General features: G+C 38.9%; 2 protein-coding genes across 2 annotated transcripts in view; one reads left to right on the top strand and one right to left on the bottom strand.

The window, feature by feature from the left end:
• LOC138030196 (alkaline ceramidase 3-like) overlaps window positions 1-1,797 on the bottom strand; it is a 19,993-nt gene extending 18,196 nt beyond the window's left edge. Inside the window, exons 1-2 of the mRNA XM_068878077.1 lie at window positions 1,557-1,797; window positions 255-365 (exon numbers count right to left, since the gene is read on the bottom strand). Coding sequence (XP_068734178.1) covers window positions 255-365; window positions 1,557-1,662 — 217 coding nt within the window. The 5' untranslated portion in view covers window positions 1,663-1,797. The remainder of the gene's footprint in view (window positions 1-254; window positions 366-1,556) is intronic.
• Window positions 1,798-1,802: 5 nt separating this feature from the next.
• Window positions 1,803-15,000, top strand: part of LOC138030195 (26S proteasome regulatory subunit 10B) — a 15,860-nt gene continuing 2,662 nt past the window's right edge. The window contains exons 1-14 of the mRNA XM_068878076.1: window positions 1,803-1,957; window positions 2,229-2,308; window positions 3,058-3,097; window positions 6,615-6,667; window positions 7,751-7,818; window positions 8,311-8,425; window positions 9,295-9,382; window positions 9,455-9,516; window positions 10,208-10,274; window positions 10,372-10,428; window positions 11,131-11,192; window positions 14,257-14,295; window positions 14,462-14,543; window positions 14,770-14,850. Of these exons, the coding sequence (XP_068734177.1) occupies window positions 1,864-1,957; window positions 2,229-2,308; window positions 3,058-3,097; window positions 6,615-6,667; window positions 7,751-7,818; window positions 8,311-8,425; window positions 9,295-9,382; window positions 9,455-9,516; window positions 10,208-10,274; window positions 10,372-10,428; window positions 11,131-11,192; window positions 14,257-14,295; window positions 14,462-14,543; window positions 14,770-14,850 (988 nt within the window). The 5' untranslated portion in view covers window positions 1,803-1,863. The remainder of the gene's footprint in view (window positions 1,958-2,228; window positions 2,309-3,057; window positions 3,098-6,614; window positions 6,668-7,750; window positions 7,819-8,310; window positions 8,426-9,294; window positions 9,383-9,454; window positions 9,517-10,207; window positions 10,275-10,371; window positions 10,429-11,130; window positions 11,193-14,256; window positions 14,296-14,461; window positions 14,544-14,769; window positions 14,851-15,000) is intronic.

Raw genomic sequence — 15,000 nt, 5'->3', positions numbered from 1 at the left:
GTGATGAAGGATGAATGATGGATAAGGCAACAAATTAATGGAGCCACTTAAAAAAGTAGGGAGACTCATCATAATATCTAAGTGGGTGAAGTCTTAAGAAGTACTGTTGTCAGAGACGAACATTTGAAACATCAAGTAATATTTGAGTTGTCAGTGGATAGCGATTAAGCAACAGTTTGACTTTCAAAAATATGACTGTCAGTTTTTATATATTTAAAGGCAAAATAATATAACCTAGATGGCATTATACCTACCACAAAAACCAATAAAAGATAGGGTGTAGCGCTGCTCCAGTCGATGTTTCAATGACAAATATGCTCCAAAGGCAGGTGGAATAAGAAGAAACCAGTTACTAATTGAGTTCCCTGTTACAAAACATTAAGCACTTTGAGTTTAAAATCTCATTTTTAATCATTATTAGTTTTATTTCAGCCCTCAGAGCCACCTTAAAAGAATCACAGATTTAAGGTGGTTCTGAATCTGCTGTACAGATTTTTAACACTTTGCAGAAAGTTTCATCTTGGCCTTCTGATCACTTTCCATCATAAAAAAGGGGGTCACCGAGTTTGTTTTTGAGATAGGAGCAACTAAAAGCCAAACTATAGGGTGTTTTTGCTGGTCTTTCCCTGTTTCCAAATCACAATAATGACTGCATCGTGTTTAGCAATAATTGGTGTTTCTTATGGTACCATAACATCGCTAATAAATGATACAGCGCTGTTGTGCCAAACCTTCTAATAAGAACATTACTTGAAAGATTTGAAACTTGCTTGAGCCACCTTAAAACATATCAAATATATAAAAAAAATTACACTCCTAAGCGAGACTACAAGTATTCCCGCCCCGCCAATTTCATTCCCCCCCCGGGAATTAAGCACATTTGTTAATTAAGAAAGAGAAAACACAACTAATAAATATGCTGCAAGACTAACGCAAATTAAACACTATTTACCATTTTGTCATTGACAGATGCATTACACTGTAGGTACCACGGTAATACCAAAGACTAAAGATCATAAGGTAACGTTTAGTTTTGCAAAAAAATGTTAAGCATGAAGGCACCCGTGGCCGGGACACTGAAAAACACAGACTGCAGACTGTGCAGACCGTCTGTAAAATGAAAATTCGTTTAGCCTGAATTAGGCCTAAATAACATTCGGTTAGCCTAATGAGGCCTAAATAACATTCAGGTTAGCCTGTTTACGGTTAGCTCTCAATAATAGTGAGGGTGACGCCATATTTTACCCCTGGTCTGCACAGTCTGCACAGTCTGCAGTCTGCGTTTTGCGGTGACCGCCCATGGCCGCACGAGTCCGTCGCAAGGCAAACCTTTCGGTTCCGATCAAGTTACAGAAAACAACCTGCAGCAATTAAGCTTGCCTACTCTTAGTTACGGTAGTTCTAATATTAAGACTGGATATTGATGGTAGGATATAAATATGTAAGCTTTTAAGTTCTGATCGCTGAGAAATTTAAACTTATCAGTCGCTAACGTTTCTTGAACAGGTTGCACTTAAAGTCAACAAGTGAATATTAAAAGAGCAAGGAAAACTTACAAAATTCAGCGAGAAATGGAGACACCACGTAATTTTCTTCACACCAATCTAAAGTTGCAGTGGGTTCCCCCCAAAAGCCTTGCTTGTCATCGTATGTGGGTGCCATTTTTGCTTTCGTTCAAGGCGTATTAACAAATAATGTTACCGTCCAAGTGTTGTGGCTCCTCCATAATTGTATGCTCATGCCTCTTGGGATCACGATCTCCTAAGAAATATCGAATATGCACATTTTTTGCCTCGCTGTTTAACTGACGTAGACATATATGAAGTATCTATCGAGCAAAGCTCAATCGCAACTCGAACAAAGATGGCGGCGACTGAAACAGTCAGAGAGAAAGCTTTGGTTAATTATAGGAAGAAGCTTTTGGAGCACAGAGAGCTAGATGCACGCTTAAAAGAAAGTATGTGTATATTATTATTTTTATGTCGGATTATGTGTGATTGACACAACTAAAAATTAAGTAACTTAAAGTCATCCATTGCAAACTAATTATGACAAAGCTATTTCTGATCTTCTTTGTCGTACAATTGCTAATTTGTAGTCGTACGCATAGTAAGGGTCACTGTTGTATTAGCAATGTTTGCCTCATTTAAGACAGGACTATAAATTGTGAAAAAAATTGGTTCACTAAAAGATTGAATGAAATTCCACATGAACCTTCCTTTTCTCAGTGAGAGAGCAACTGAAAGATTTAAGTAAGGAGTACGACAAGTCTGAGAATGATCTGAAAGCTCTTCAAAGCGTTGGTCAGGTATGTACAAATGGTTTATGTAATTTATGCAAGCTGGTTCTTTGTGTTGCCAATGATGAATATCATTCGCTGAGACATCCTTGAAAGTTCTTCTTGTAAAGCCAAATTTTGGGGGAGAGGACAAAACGCAGAGCCCTACTCCATGGAGTACCCTGTTGACTACCCAAATCGAGTACCTTAAAAATACTATTTCGAATGAGTACTGTTGATCCATGTGTAAGCAGCATCTCAAATAGTGCTTACTTAAGCCTCAACACCCATTTTAAACAGCATTGTTCAACAGTATTTAAGTCTAAGCACCCATTTTAAAAAGGTTATCTTACATGAAGTAATCGGCCATCACAACAATAATCGAAAGCTAACGTTTTTAAAATGGGTGTTTAGACTTAAATACTGTCGAACAATGCTGTTTAAAATGGGTGTCGAGTCTTAAGTAAGAACTATTTGAGATGCTGCTTACACATGGATCAACAGTACTCATTCGAAATAGTATTTTTAGGGTACTCCATTTGGGTACTCCATAGGGTACTCCATGGAGTAGAGCTCCGTGTTTTGTGCTCTCCCAAATTTTGGGTCATTTGTTGTTATATCAACTGTCTGACAATATACACATTAATTTTTTCTTTCAAGTGCTGTTAGCTGTGTTTCAATTACTATTACATGTACACAACAATCTACTGAGATGTGTTACATTTAATACTCACCTCATAGTGGTTAATTTTTTTACATTGTGTTTTTATTTCCTGTAGATTGTTGGTGAAGTTCTCCGTCAACTTACTGAAGAAAAATGTAAGTTTTGTTGTAAGATTTTATATCAGCTCTGGTGAGTGTTGACAAGGGGATCTGCTATTCATCGAGTTACGAGTTGAGTTGAGTTTGAGTTGAGTTTGAGTTAAGTTTGAGTTAAGTTTGAGTTATGATTGAGTTACAGTTTTTGGCGTTTTTCGGAATTAAAAGTAATAAGTATTCAGTACGAAAACTATTTTCTCCACGTTGAAAGATATATTTGCATAAAAATTTGCAAAATGGCATGGCTTTCCAATGATCAAAACAATCTAATAATTATTACACCTTTCACGGCATCATTCTCGTTGCTGCTGTTAAGTCTATCGACGTCAAAACGATGTCTTCTTAGAGGGATACATGGGCTTTATTGTTAAGCCAGTTAAAGGCGGCCCGGCGGCTATGATGAACCGTATTCGTCGTCCGGCATCATGGTCGATCAAAACGCCGTAAACGAAAGAGGAAAACATTTGACGAAGTGAGCTTGCATTGTGCTTTTTGCTCACCGCTGAAATTCTAAAAATCCATGCGTCAACACAATTGTTACGTTTGCTATTCACCGAAATTTTGTAATGTAGGCAGTTAAACGAGCCGAACTGCTCGAGCATTTAAATAAGTGAAAATGTTTGACCTAGTCACACATGTCGGAAAACCATTTCACTGCAAAAATGAAAGAGACAAGATGTTAAAAGTAATGCTAGATTGTTTCGCCTGGCCTTGATGGTATTACATTTTTCTTTCAAGTGCTATTAAGTTATGAAATTAAATGAACATTAATCCCTACTTCGGTCCGCTATATATGACGTCTAGTTGCCTAGCTACAATCCCAGCCAAAAAAGATGGTGACACCAACCCAAAATACAACCCCTTCCCCCCTTTTCAATGTTGATTGCACTATGACTTTCCAGGGCATTCATGAGAAAAGTCAATAGTTTTTTTCCCCTACAACTTCGAAAAGGGTGCAGGAAGGATGAACTTATGTGTGGCATCAAGTGTCCCAGAAATTTATGACCGAGATTGGGTGGGGTCTAAAACAAAGGTCAGTTTCAGTTTGACGGGTCACTCGTACTTGCAGGTCATTGTTTTACCTTTTCGAAAGTAACCCCAAACCCTCAATTTGTCTAACCCTAGGCCTAAAAGCCAAGTTTAGGTCTATGGTTACCCAAATCAATTAGGGTGTTGGGTTACCTGCCACGAGTAACCCTTAATCACGGTGCGCGGTTCGCGAGTTACTTTGTGACTAGAAAGGTGACGGGTGCGATTCGCATTGTTTTTCGAAATCTATTCTGACAGTACTGACCCCTTTCTAAAATATGACTTGTTACTAATCAGTGAAAACACTATGAAAAGAAGTTTGTTTCGCTCACCTTCTGTTTCCCATTTCTACATGGTAAGACTTGCCGGATCTTTGCGTACTCCGGGTTCTGGTTCTCACGCAATGGAATGTTGATAGTTAACCGCAGAGTCGTCGGCAATCGTTCGAAGTGGTGATCTTTAATTGTTAATTAAAAATTGTCTGTTTGGATCTCTACTCAACCGGTTAAAAAAAGGTCAACAGACAAGTTTTGAAATCAGAGTATTGAAATTGAAAGTATGTCTATGATCTGACCAAATCACGATAGACATTTCTTTCTGTCTACACTTTTACCATCCTAAAACTTGCACCGCTTTAAATCATGTTGCATAAAGCAGCTTACAGTTATTTCTCATTATTTATTTATTTACTTGTTAATTAATTTTGGTTTTTCTTGCACGGTTTCTTTTGTTTTTGCAAGAACATAAACGAGAACTGACAAAGACACTTCTGTTCAAAGGCTAGGATCAGTAAGGGAAAAAACGCGTTCCAGGTTCCGGATTCAATATTTTACATAAACACTCCTGCAGCTCACTAGTTCCGATAACGTTTTGTGTGGTAGCCGATCATGAAAACCACGCTGCTGGACGACAAACGGTACGTTTCATCGTTTAGCCGCCAGGGCTATAAGCTGGCTTAACAGTAAATCCCATCCTTAGCCTTACAAGAAGACATCTGCGTCGATAGACTTGATCGCTAAAAGGAACAACCGCGCGCCGGTGGATCAGTTTGTTATGCAGGAGATCGTGAGTTCAACTCCGGCCGGACCCGCAACACTCAGGGTCTTAAAATAATTGAGGACAAAGTGCTGCCTTTGTAATATCATCCGCAAATGGTTAGACTTTCAAGTCTTCGCGAATAAGGACTATAAATCGCAAGTCTCGTCTCACAACCTTCAACGTTCATAAACTGTGGGATATTAAAGATCGCACACACTAGTCGGAAAGAGTACGGTGTTGTGGTCTGGTCTTTTTATCAGCCATGTGGTCGGCTTGGAATAATCTTCTGAAGGGACTACTGATCGACGAGACCACATAACAGCAAAACAGGCAGTAGTCAAATCGAAGGAGTCCAAGTGCTGAAACAGGTAGTGTTAAACAAGAATACTGCCGTGCATGAAATTTCAAGATTGTTTTGATCAGTTTAAAACCATTTCACAAATATACACCTGTGCACTTCACGAAAACGGTGTTTCATGGTCTTCTCAGTGACTTCTACTTAATATTTATTAGATTTAAGCGCCAAAAATGCCAAAAACCGTAACTCAATATTAACTCAATCTTAACTCAAACTCAACTCAAACTCAACTCAACTCGTAACTCGATCAATAGTCTATCTCGTTGACAAGTGCTCATACCATAGCTGGTAGTAAAAAAACTTCATGAAACCATATCATTTTTGAGCTGTCCAAGGTCTAAAAGAGACAAAAATATAGGCCACATTCATTAAAGGGGCTAGGTCACGAATTTTTAGGCAATTTCAGCACTGATCGAATGGTCATAGAATTAACTAAAATATCAAAATAACTGTGCAAAACTATAGAAGAACTCTAACAAAACACAGGGAAGCCAAGAAGGGACATGGATGGACAAAACTGGAGATGATTGAAATGGATTGAATTTGGGTAAATTTGAAAAACATCTGCCCACCTTTTTTAAAATTAGTATCAGTCTATATCAAAATTTCATTTACACGGCTGGAAAATCATTCTCAGTTGTTATGTGGCCGTGATTTTGCAAATGAAAGACTCTTGCTCTGCCAATTTGACGTTTAGAGCTTGTAATTAACAAAATTAAACAAAATTACCTAAAATAGCGTGACCTAGCCTTTTTAATGGCAGCTAAGTATTCTTTTGTCTCTATTCTAATCATCCTCACTAACCTCATTAGTACGAACAAATTCAAAATAATTTTTGCCCTAAAGTGAGGCTTGATCGCATATGTACTGTACAAAAACTAACTAACAAACCATACCTTGAAAAATGTATCAGCTCCTTTTATAGTGCACAACACTAGGCTCTTGATTACTTATAGTTTGATTTTCCCAGCTCAGGCAGATCCTATATAATCCAAAAACGTTCTGCTAATTACGGTAATACTGTAGTTTGTTTGCTTCTCATTTTTACATTCTTTGCTTTGTAAGGAAAGTTTTCTTTTTTTTCTTTTTCAGTTATTGTGAAGGCAACCAATGGGCCACGTTATGTTGTTGGTTGTAGAAGACAAGTATAAAACACTTTACTTCTTCTTTGTTAATTAAAATAATTTTATACCTTTGCTAACCATGAAGCGATGGTGATGGGGCACATAATATTAAGTCGATATCACTTGCAGACTGCATCCCAGTTCCGGATTCGAATCCCTGCTTGTGCGTTCCACAGTTCACTCAGCTTTCCATTCACTTGAGGGAAGTAAAACTTAATGAGAACCAGTATTACTGGGGATAAGTTGTGCATGAAACGGGATAGGAGTGGCACCCACCCCTCCATAAAAAAAAATAGAGTAGAAGCTATCGAAAAAGGAGCCTCCAGGTTGCCCTCGACTGCTGTAGACTTCTTGTCTTGTCGTGCCAACCAATTTTGACAGCCATACTGTAAGTTTCAACCTGCATTTTAATAGTTTGACTTCTGAAAAAGACAAGGAGCAGTAACAATAATTATTTATGTCCAAAGAAAATGACTCGGGTTAGCAACATATCTTAAATTTATTGTATAGATCTAGATCTCTAGATCAGTGATCCAAGCAACAAAATCAAAGTTTTAATTTTAGATCTCTAGATCTCTAGATCATTGATTCAAGCAACAAAATCAAAGTTTTAGCTTTAGAATACAGCACACTTAATGGGAACGTAGTTTTGTGTGAAAACCTAAATAGGTTGTTAACCCTTTCATGGGTAAAATCATCTGGCATTAGAGAGAGTAAAATCTATAAGTGGCGACTGGGGGTAAAAGGGTTAATTACTAGCCAATAACTGAAGCTCATGACCTAGTGAAGTATTTAACTCTGGTTCACGGTTGGGGTCTTTTGATATTAAAAATTTTCTTATTTGGATGTAACATAGCCTGTGCGTTTTCCCGGGCGTGCAGCCTCGATCCCTTTTTTGTCCACATTGGGCGTAATATTGGTGTCCTTAAATCCCCAGCTATGTTCAAAGGAAAAGAGTTGCAAGTAGTCACGCTTCAAGGTCGTGTACCTCTGCCAATAATAATATTGCAACTTGTGTGTACCATCTGAGATACGTGTATAAGTGAGTATGGTGGGTTACAGTACATCCATACAATAGTATTGTTATCTTTGCTTTAATATCAGGTGGATAAAAAGAAGCTGAAGCAAGGAACACGTGTTGCCCTTGATATGACAACTCTCACCATCATGAGGTACAGGGTGTATGGTGCCTTTATTTTTTACCCGTACAGTTTATACACTTATAGGTGCTTTTTAACCAGTCCCAAGGGACACAGATAGCACTGTGGTAATGTAGAAGTGCTCAGTGGATGAACAAAGAAAACTAGTAAACATTGAAAATATTGATTCCTTTCATCCATCAACATGGTGGTAATGACATTTTGTGAAAACTTCTGAATGGGAGTAAAAGTCAATGATTAGAATGCGGTTTTACATTTGAGAGGTCCTTTTCATGTAATTCCTTGGTCTCTGTTCAAATCCTGATCATTTCCTTGTAACAGGTCTTTTGTTTCTTTTGTTTTTGTACCACAGTCTGTGACATCCATGAAAATTGTTTTCTTTGTTACAAATTAGGAAGTGCTGTATTGCAGAGGAATAGAGAAGGCTATTAAAAATGAATTTGGAGAAAAAGAGTATTCTCAGTTTTGTGTGACCTTGGTGTTATTCTTTTGCCACTCTGTTAGGTACCTTCCTCGTGAAGTTGATCCCCTTGTGTATAACATGTCACATGAGGATCCTGGTAATATTACATATTCTGAAGTTGGAGGACTCAGTGAACAGATCAGGGAACTCCGAGAGGTATTAGAACAAGTTTCAATCGAGTGTCATAAAACCAAAACCAAAGTAATCACTTTGACCAATCACAAAGGACGGATACAATCCGATAAAACAATCAAAACTCAAAGTAATTACATGTAGCAGACACAAAGGGTGGGAAAATGTGCACACACAAGCCACGATTGCTTTTGGTTTCACTTCTAATTGGCTGAAAAAGTGGTACAAGAACTTTGAAACAATCACCGAGTGAAGTGATCCTAAACCAAAGCAATTCTCTAATTACTTTCGACACTCATTTGAAAACCGCTCTGTTTAGATCTATGTTTAGTTTACCAGTTTAGTTTACCAGTTTCAGCACTTGGACTCCTTCAATTTGACTACTGTCTGTTAGTGACAGAAAATTAATGCAGCCGTAGTGGGTCACGCTGTTTTCATTGGTAGGGGGGGCCAGGCTCGATAGTGGAAGGTCCCAAGTTCAATAAATGCAATTACCCCGCAAGCTTGAGTCATTATAGGAAGCGAGGATAACAATGACTATGGTGGTGACAAAAGTGACAACGCCAAAAAGCTGGGCTCTGAGATAGGAGAGAAATAGTATCCTGGTCTGGGTTGCTCGAAGCATGGTTAGTACTAACCAGTGTTAAATACAGTACCATGGAAACCTATAGGCTTTGATACCTGTTAACCACTGGTCAGCACTAACCAGGCTTCAAGCATCCAGCTCCAGGTAATCATGAATATGGCAGAGACAGTCCTTGAGTTTGGATTTAGCACAGAAAACAATAGGAAGTACAACACCATACAGCCAATGAAGTATAGTGTTGAACAAGAGGTACGACCCTACCCCTTATTTTAACATTATATTTTGATCTATGCACAAACACTTGCAGGTGATAGAGCTTCCCTTGACCAATCCTGAACTATTTCAGCGAGTTGGGATTCAACCACCAAAAGGATGCCTTCTGTTTGGTCCTCCAGGTAATAACACTGGATGCTTGACATAGCATTATGAATTGTTTGATGTCAATTAATTGCCCTTTCTTCTCAAAGGAACTGGGAAAACGTTACTTGCAAGGGCAGTTGCAAGCCAGTTGGATGCCAACTTCCTCAAAGTAAGTCCGTATCATAAGTTAATTTTGTAAGATCAAAAGCAAGGAGTTAATGTAATTATTTCATAATCAGTGGGATAAAATACATTCAGCACTTTCTTTAATCTTAGAAAAATTTCCATTTCTTCTCTTAATTCATCTGTACACAGTGACAAAAAAGGTTGTTGTTGTTGCTTTTAAGACCTTTAGAGTTAATTTTAAAATGGTACCAATAGCATTAAATACCATAGCATTTTTATAACTTTAGAATTGAAAACCAAAAATAAATTTTGAATTTTTAAGATCATGCAAAGATTAAAGTGAAAGATTTGTGTTCAAAATAGTTTTGAATGAAAGAAATGTATTTTAAAGTGCGGGTTGTAGACAAAGTGATCCTCACTCTTTATTTTGTATTTTTTAATAAATAAACTTTAACATAATACATTTCACGAAGTAGATACATGGCAGAAATTTAAGTTTAGACATATATGGTTATTGACAATTAAAGCAATAAATTCTTGTCTCTTATAGCAGACACCTAAGTCTAAAATAGTTTTGGCACAATACACTGTAGATAAGTTATCAAACTAACCAGTCTGCCCCTCCTGTTGTGACAATTCCATCACTCCTTTAAATGAAGGTCATACAGTGCAAAACAACAGTTCCATAAAATATTGTGTAAGTTGTCTTTATGAGCTTGTGAAGTTTTTCTTAGGTTGTATCCAGTGCTATTGTAGACAAATATATCGGGGAAAGTGCAAGGCTTATCAGAGAAATGTTTGGTATGTATATTATTAGACTTGTTTTGTTCAAACTGTTTTACATAATGATGTGGCAAAGAAAAAGATGATGATGGTTTCTTATGTTAAAAATTTACAGGCTATGCAAGAGATCATGAACCTTGTATCATCTTTATGGATGAAATTGATGCTATTGGTAGGTAACATTGTTGTCATTTTTCTGTTCTCAAGGTAAAGGTACACCTTATTTAATGTTGGAAGTTCCTTTACTCTCAAGAGAGTACTCTCCCAGGAAGCCGACGGTGGGCTCATTTTACCCCCCTCTTTCCATCAGTGCTCCGTTTTAAGGGTATTTAAAGCTACTTAGGCTACACTGAAAGGAAAGAAGTCGAAACAAGGATGTGAGATCCGGGTATCGAACTCGGGTTCTCTTGCACCAAGGCCGCGCACTAACCAACTGTGCCACCCTTGCCCCTTAACTTATTGACTTACCAAAATTTGGCCTGAGGTCATGACCGAGGGCCAAATATTTTCCCGTCCAGACCAACCTAAACTCAGTCAATAAGCATTTTATCACATGGGCTCTTGACACTATTAATGAGCACTCACAAGATGAAGTTTGAAGTAAATAATTAACAAAAATTTGCATAGAAAATTTATCTAATATGTTGTTTGCATTTGCTTTTCTGGCTGTAAATAGCTTGGATATTTAAAAGTGACAAAATTCTCTAAAATTGCATCACACAGAGCAGTATGTGTTCCTAGCAGGGCTGTACAGCTTTTTCTGGCCCTGCTCCCGTCATATGGTGATTTTCCAAATAGTTTCACGATGGAAGCACACGTTGGGTTGTACGGGCCATATGATAATTTTTTTAATGGGTTCTGCTACTTTCTTTAGGTGGACGACGATTCTCTGAGGGAACATCAGCTGACAGAGAAATTCAAAGAACCCTCATGGAGGTTGGTTGTCATCAAAATAGTCACTTGTCTTATTTTGTTTTCCAGAAGACATACTGCAGTATACCACAATTTTATGAGACAGTGTCAGATTTAACCAAGTCGTGTGTCAATGGCTGAAAGAAGCACTGTTGTGGTAATTTCGGTGTTAAAATGCATCAGGTTCGACCTATGCTCACATGCATAACATTAATTTTCTCCCATCGCAAGAAGACGATATCGGAAGAATGTTAGCAGGATGATCAACACATATTTGATATTTGGTGATTTTATTAAAGTGTCACTATGACGAAATTCGCATCTTTCCTATCTAAGCCATTTAAAGACATAAACATGTAGTCTGTACGAGAAGAAGAATGCTTTTTACTATTTTCAAATATCTCTTTTTGTTCCACGCGGTTCACGAAACAGTTTCAGATTGTCTGAGTTCGGTCGTTTCGATACAAAGTCATTTCGATACAAGTCGATTCGATACAAATTGAAGTCGTTTCGAGAGATCGTCAAAAGTGGATTCGATACATTCTTCTGAGGGCGGAAATAAAATATCGACTTTTTCTGAAGAGGGAAATGTGTCGGCACTTTGATCTCCTACTTCTTAAGGGATGAAATTCGCACAATCTCGTCAAAAAGTAAGGGGGGGGGGTGGGGGGGTGTGGATTTTAAATGGAGTGGCCCCAAGTGACTGGAACGTTCTTTGTGAGCCCTCCAAGAATGACTTCCGTTGTTGTCGTGTGGTCAGTTTTAAATGTGTCACGGACTCTTATGAAACTATGAAAGATGAGCAGGAGCTTTCTATCAAAGAAAGAATTACTGGCCTTCCACTCCAAACTTTGTCTACCCAAATAAGCGTACATTCCCAATCCATCCAGCCTTTTTTGTACCAGACCACAACAACATCATCGGGAGGTTTTTTCATGTGGTGCTGTCTTTCTTTAAAAAAATGGACATCGGTTTGAGTTTCTTGACACATTCTAAACGTGAGAGGACTACAGACATGCATACTTGGCATGCAGTTTAAACAGGCATCGAAGGACAAAGGCACCTAATCCATGTTGAAGACGCGATCTTCTTGAATTTGAAGCTCTTCTTCCCTTCTCGAGACAAACCGACGGAAGCTTTAAACCTTCCCTTCTCATCTGGCAGTTTTTGGCCACACCGACAGTTTTTCTCGACCGGTTAGATAATCTGTTTCGTTGCGCCAAGTTGGGCCGCTCTGCAAGTTTCATTTGCTTGGCCAACTCCTTAGCCATAAGACTCAGGTAAGACGAATCATGGCGGTCGTCACTGCCCTGCAATTTTCCCTCTGGGTGTTAATCCACCCATTCAATTTTCTCCCCAAAGTAGGAAACTTCGCAACTCCGATCGGACAGGTCATTTGACGTTTCGGCATGTTTTGCATGACATCCTTTTTCTTTCGCCAGTAGCGGATCATTGATTCATCAATTTCAAATTCCCTAAGCTGGCTGCGGCTCTGTTCCCAATTTCCGAAGGTCTATCAATAATTCGAAGTTTATGCTCAAACGTAAAACTTTGAACTGGGCGTTTTGAGGCGGGCGTTGAGGCTAAATTCCGTTGAAACTAACTAACTGAAGCACTAACGGAGCGATAGAAACATTATGAGTATAATTACCAATTGTTTTGTATTTCAATCAGTGCTACTCAGGTGTTAAAGAACTATAGAATTTATCGCTGAACCTATTGCTTTTACGTAAAGTAGTCCGATCAAATCATTCCAATTTAGCCAGAAATTTATAACCCTGGTTGTACTGGTCATAAAACATCGTTTGCAACGGCAAAATGATCTAGGGTTTAGCTAAAAACTGCTGAGATAATTTGACTGATGCGCCCGAAACTTTTTTAAATTATGATTTTCATCGCTCCATGAGCGACTGGTAAATGTCAAACTTATTTATGAAAGGGAGAAGTGATCCCCGGCGGGGGAGGGGAAGGGGAAGGGGTGCTTCCTTAAATGAGCTATGTAGGTATGTGCGGCCCCACAGGGTATGGGTTTTAAGCCGTTTTGGTCTGAAATAGGGTATCGATTTCGACCATTTTGGTCTGAAAGAGGGTAAGGGTTTCAAGAAGCGGGCCTCCCACCCCCACCTAACTTTTTTGGGAGTACCCCGCCCCAGGTGGCTTCCTCGGGACTCGAACTCATGACCTCTGTGATGCCGGTGCAATGCTCTACCAACTGATCTACGAAGTCGCTCAGTTGAGAGCGGGTCAATTTGTTGGGATCATTTGTTCCCTCGTAAAGACTCGATGAATGAAATGAATGTATATACATGTTGGAAGTGCGGGTTATAGGCGAAATGATTTAAAAAGTGATCCTCGCACTGTCTGTTACAGACAAATTCAGCTTCGTATCCCGTTGAAACCTCCGCTAGGTGTTGTTTTGTTTAACACTTTTTGTCTGATAGTCACGCGTTGTAATAACAGTCAATTAAGGCCGCCTGCGTTTTGTTTGCTCTGTTTCTAAAAAGCACCTGTAATGAAAAATGTGCAAGTAATGTTTAAGTCAAATTCAGACAAGGACCCTAGATTTGGAAATCCCCCAGTCACTAAAATTGCCGTCTACTTAACAAATAGATTCCATGTTGCCGTGCGTCTGTTCAGTAATAGATCACTGATGACGTCAAAATGTGGTAAGAACAAATAAGTGGCACACGAGGCGATAGCCGAGTGTGTCACTGATGTTCTTACCACATTTTGACGTCTTCTGTGATCTATTACTGAACAGACCCACGGCAACATGGAATCTATTTGTTTTATATAATAAAGAATTAAACTTTATTCGCATAAAAGCTGATGGTGACGTCAATCGTGCGTCTGTCCTCTAATAGATCATAGGCAAGAACCAATGAAAATCCGTGAATAACTTGGGTTATTATATAAAGGAAGATCACAAAGTTATCACATAATCCGCGCCTACCTATTACCCGCAGCGTCGATTGTTCAATGCAGAATTAACAGATTATCCGCGGGTAATCGGCCGGAAATTACAGAAAATCCCTCTAGTTTTCCACTCCGTATCCATCATAACCTCAACCATTTGCTTTTTTTCCAGCTGCTGAACCAAATGGATGGCTTTGATGCATTAGGACAGGTACGTACCATTTTTTGCGCAAAGTTGTATGCTTTGGGAATTCCTCCATCAATCTTGAGATGGTTATCTGTGTTTTGAAAGGGCACGCAATCTCCATCTAATATTTGGTTATTTCAGTGATCATCAAAGATAAGGTAATCAACTTTTCTTTGTCCTCTCCTCCCAGGTGAAAATCATTATGGCTACAAATCGTCCTGACACTCTTGACCCAGCCCTTCTTCGGCCAGGTCGTCTAGATCGGAAAATAGGTAAGTGATCACAACTTGTTTTGTGATAGCCTATTCGCCGGAAGTGAAAACCGATTCGCCCAAAGCCCTGACCATTTTATCATAGTCCTGTGATTACGTATCGGGCAAACGGCGGGCTTTTCAGTTCGGGCGAAACGACCTGATTCCAGACAAGAACGTTTCACTGAAAACACCCGCTGCTGAGATCCTTTACCTGAACAATATAATTTCTTTTCTTTCACTCCAGAGATACCACTTCCCAACGAACAGGCTCGCATGGACATTCTGAAGATTCATTCCGCCAAGATCACTAAACATGGTGATATTGGTAAGTAGTTGCAATTTGATCATTTCATAATTTTAAGTTTTATCACAGTTATCCTTATATCGTGTGTGTCTCTCTCTCTCAGTCTCCGACTGACTGACTAGATATTGATGAGTTTTAGTGTTTTCTTGGGGGAAGGGACATTTCAGAGTA

The sequence above is a fragment of the Montipora capricornis genome, chromosome 13 (assembly GCF_036669925.1).
Source record: "Montipora capricornis isolate CH-2021 chromosome 13, ASM3666992v2, whole genome shotgun sequence".
Lineage (NCBI taxonomy): Eukaryota > Metazoa > Cnidaria > Anthozoa > Scleractinia > Acroporidae > Montipora > Montipora capricornis.
This window is presented reverse-complemented; position numbering and strand designations above follow the sequence as displayed.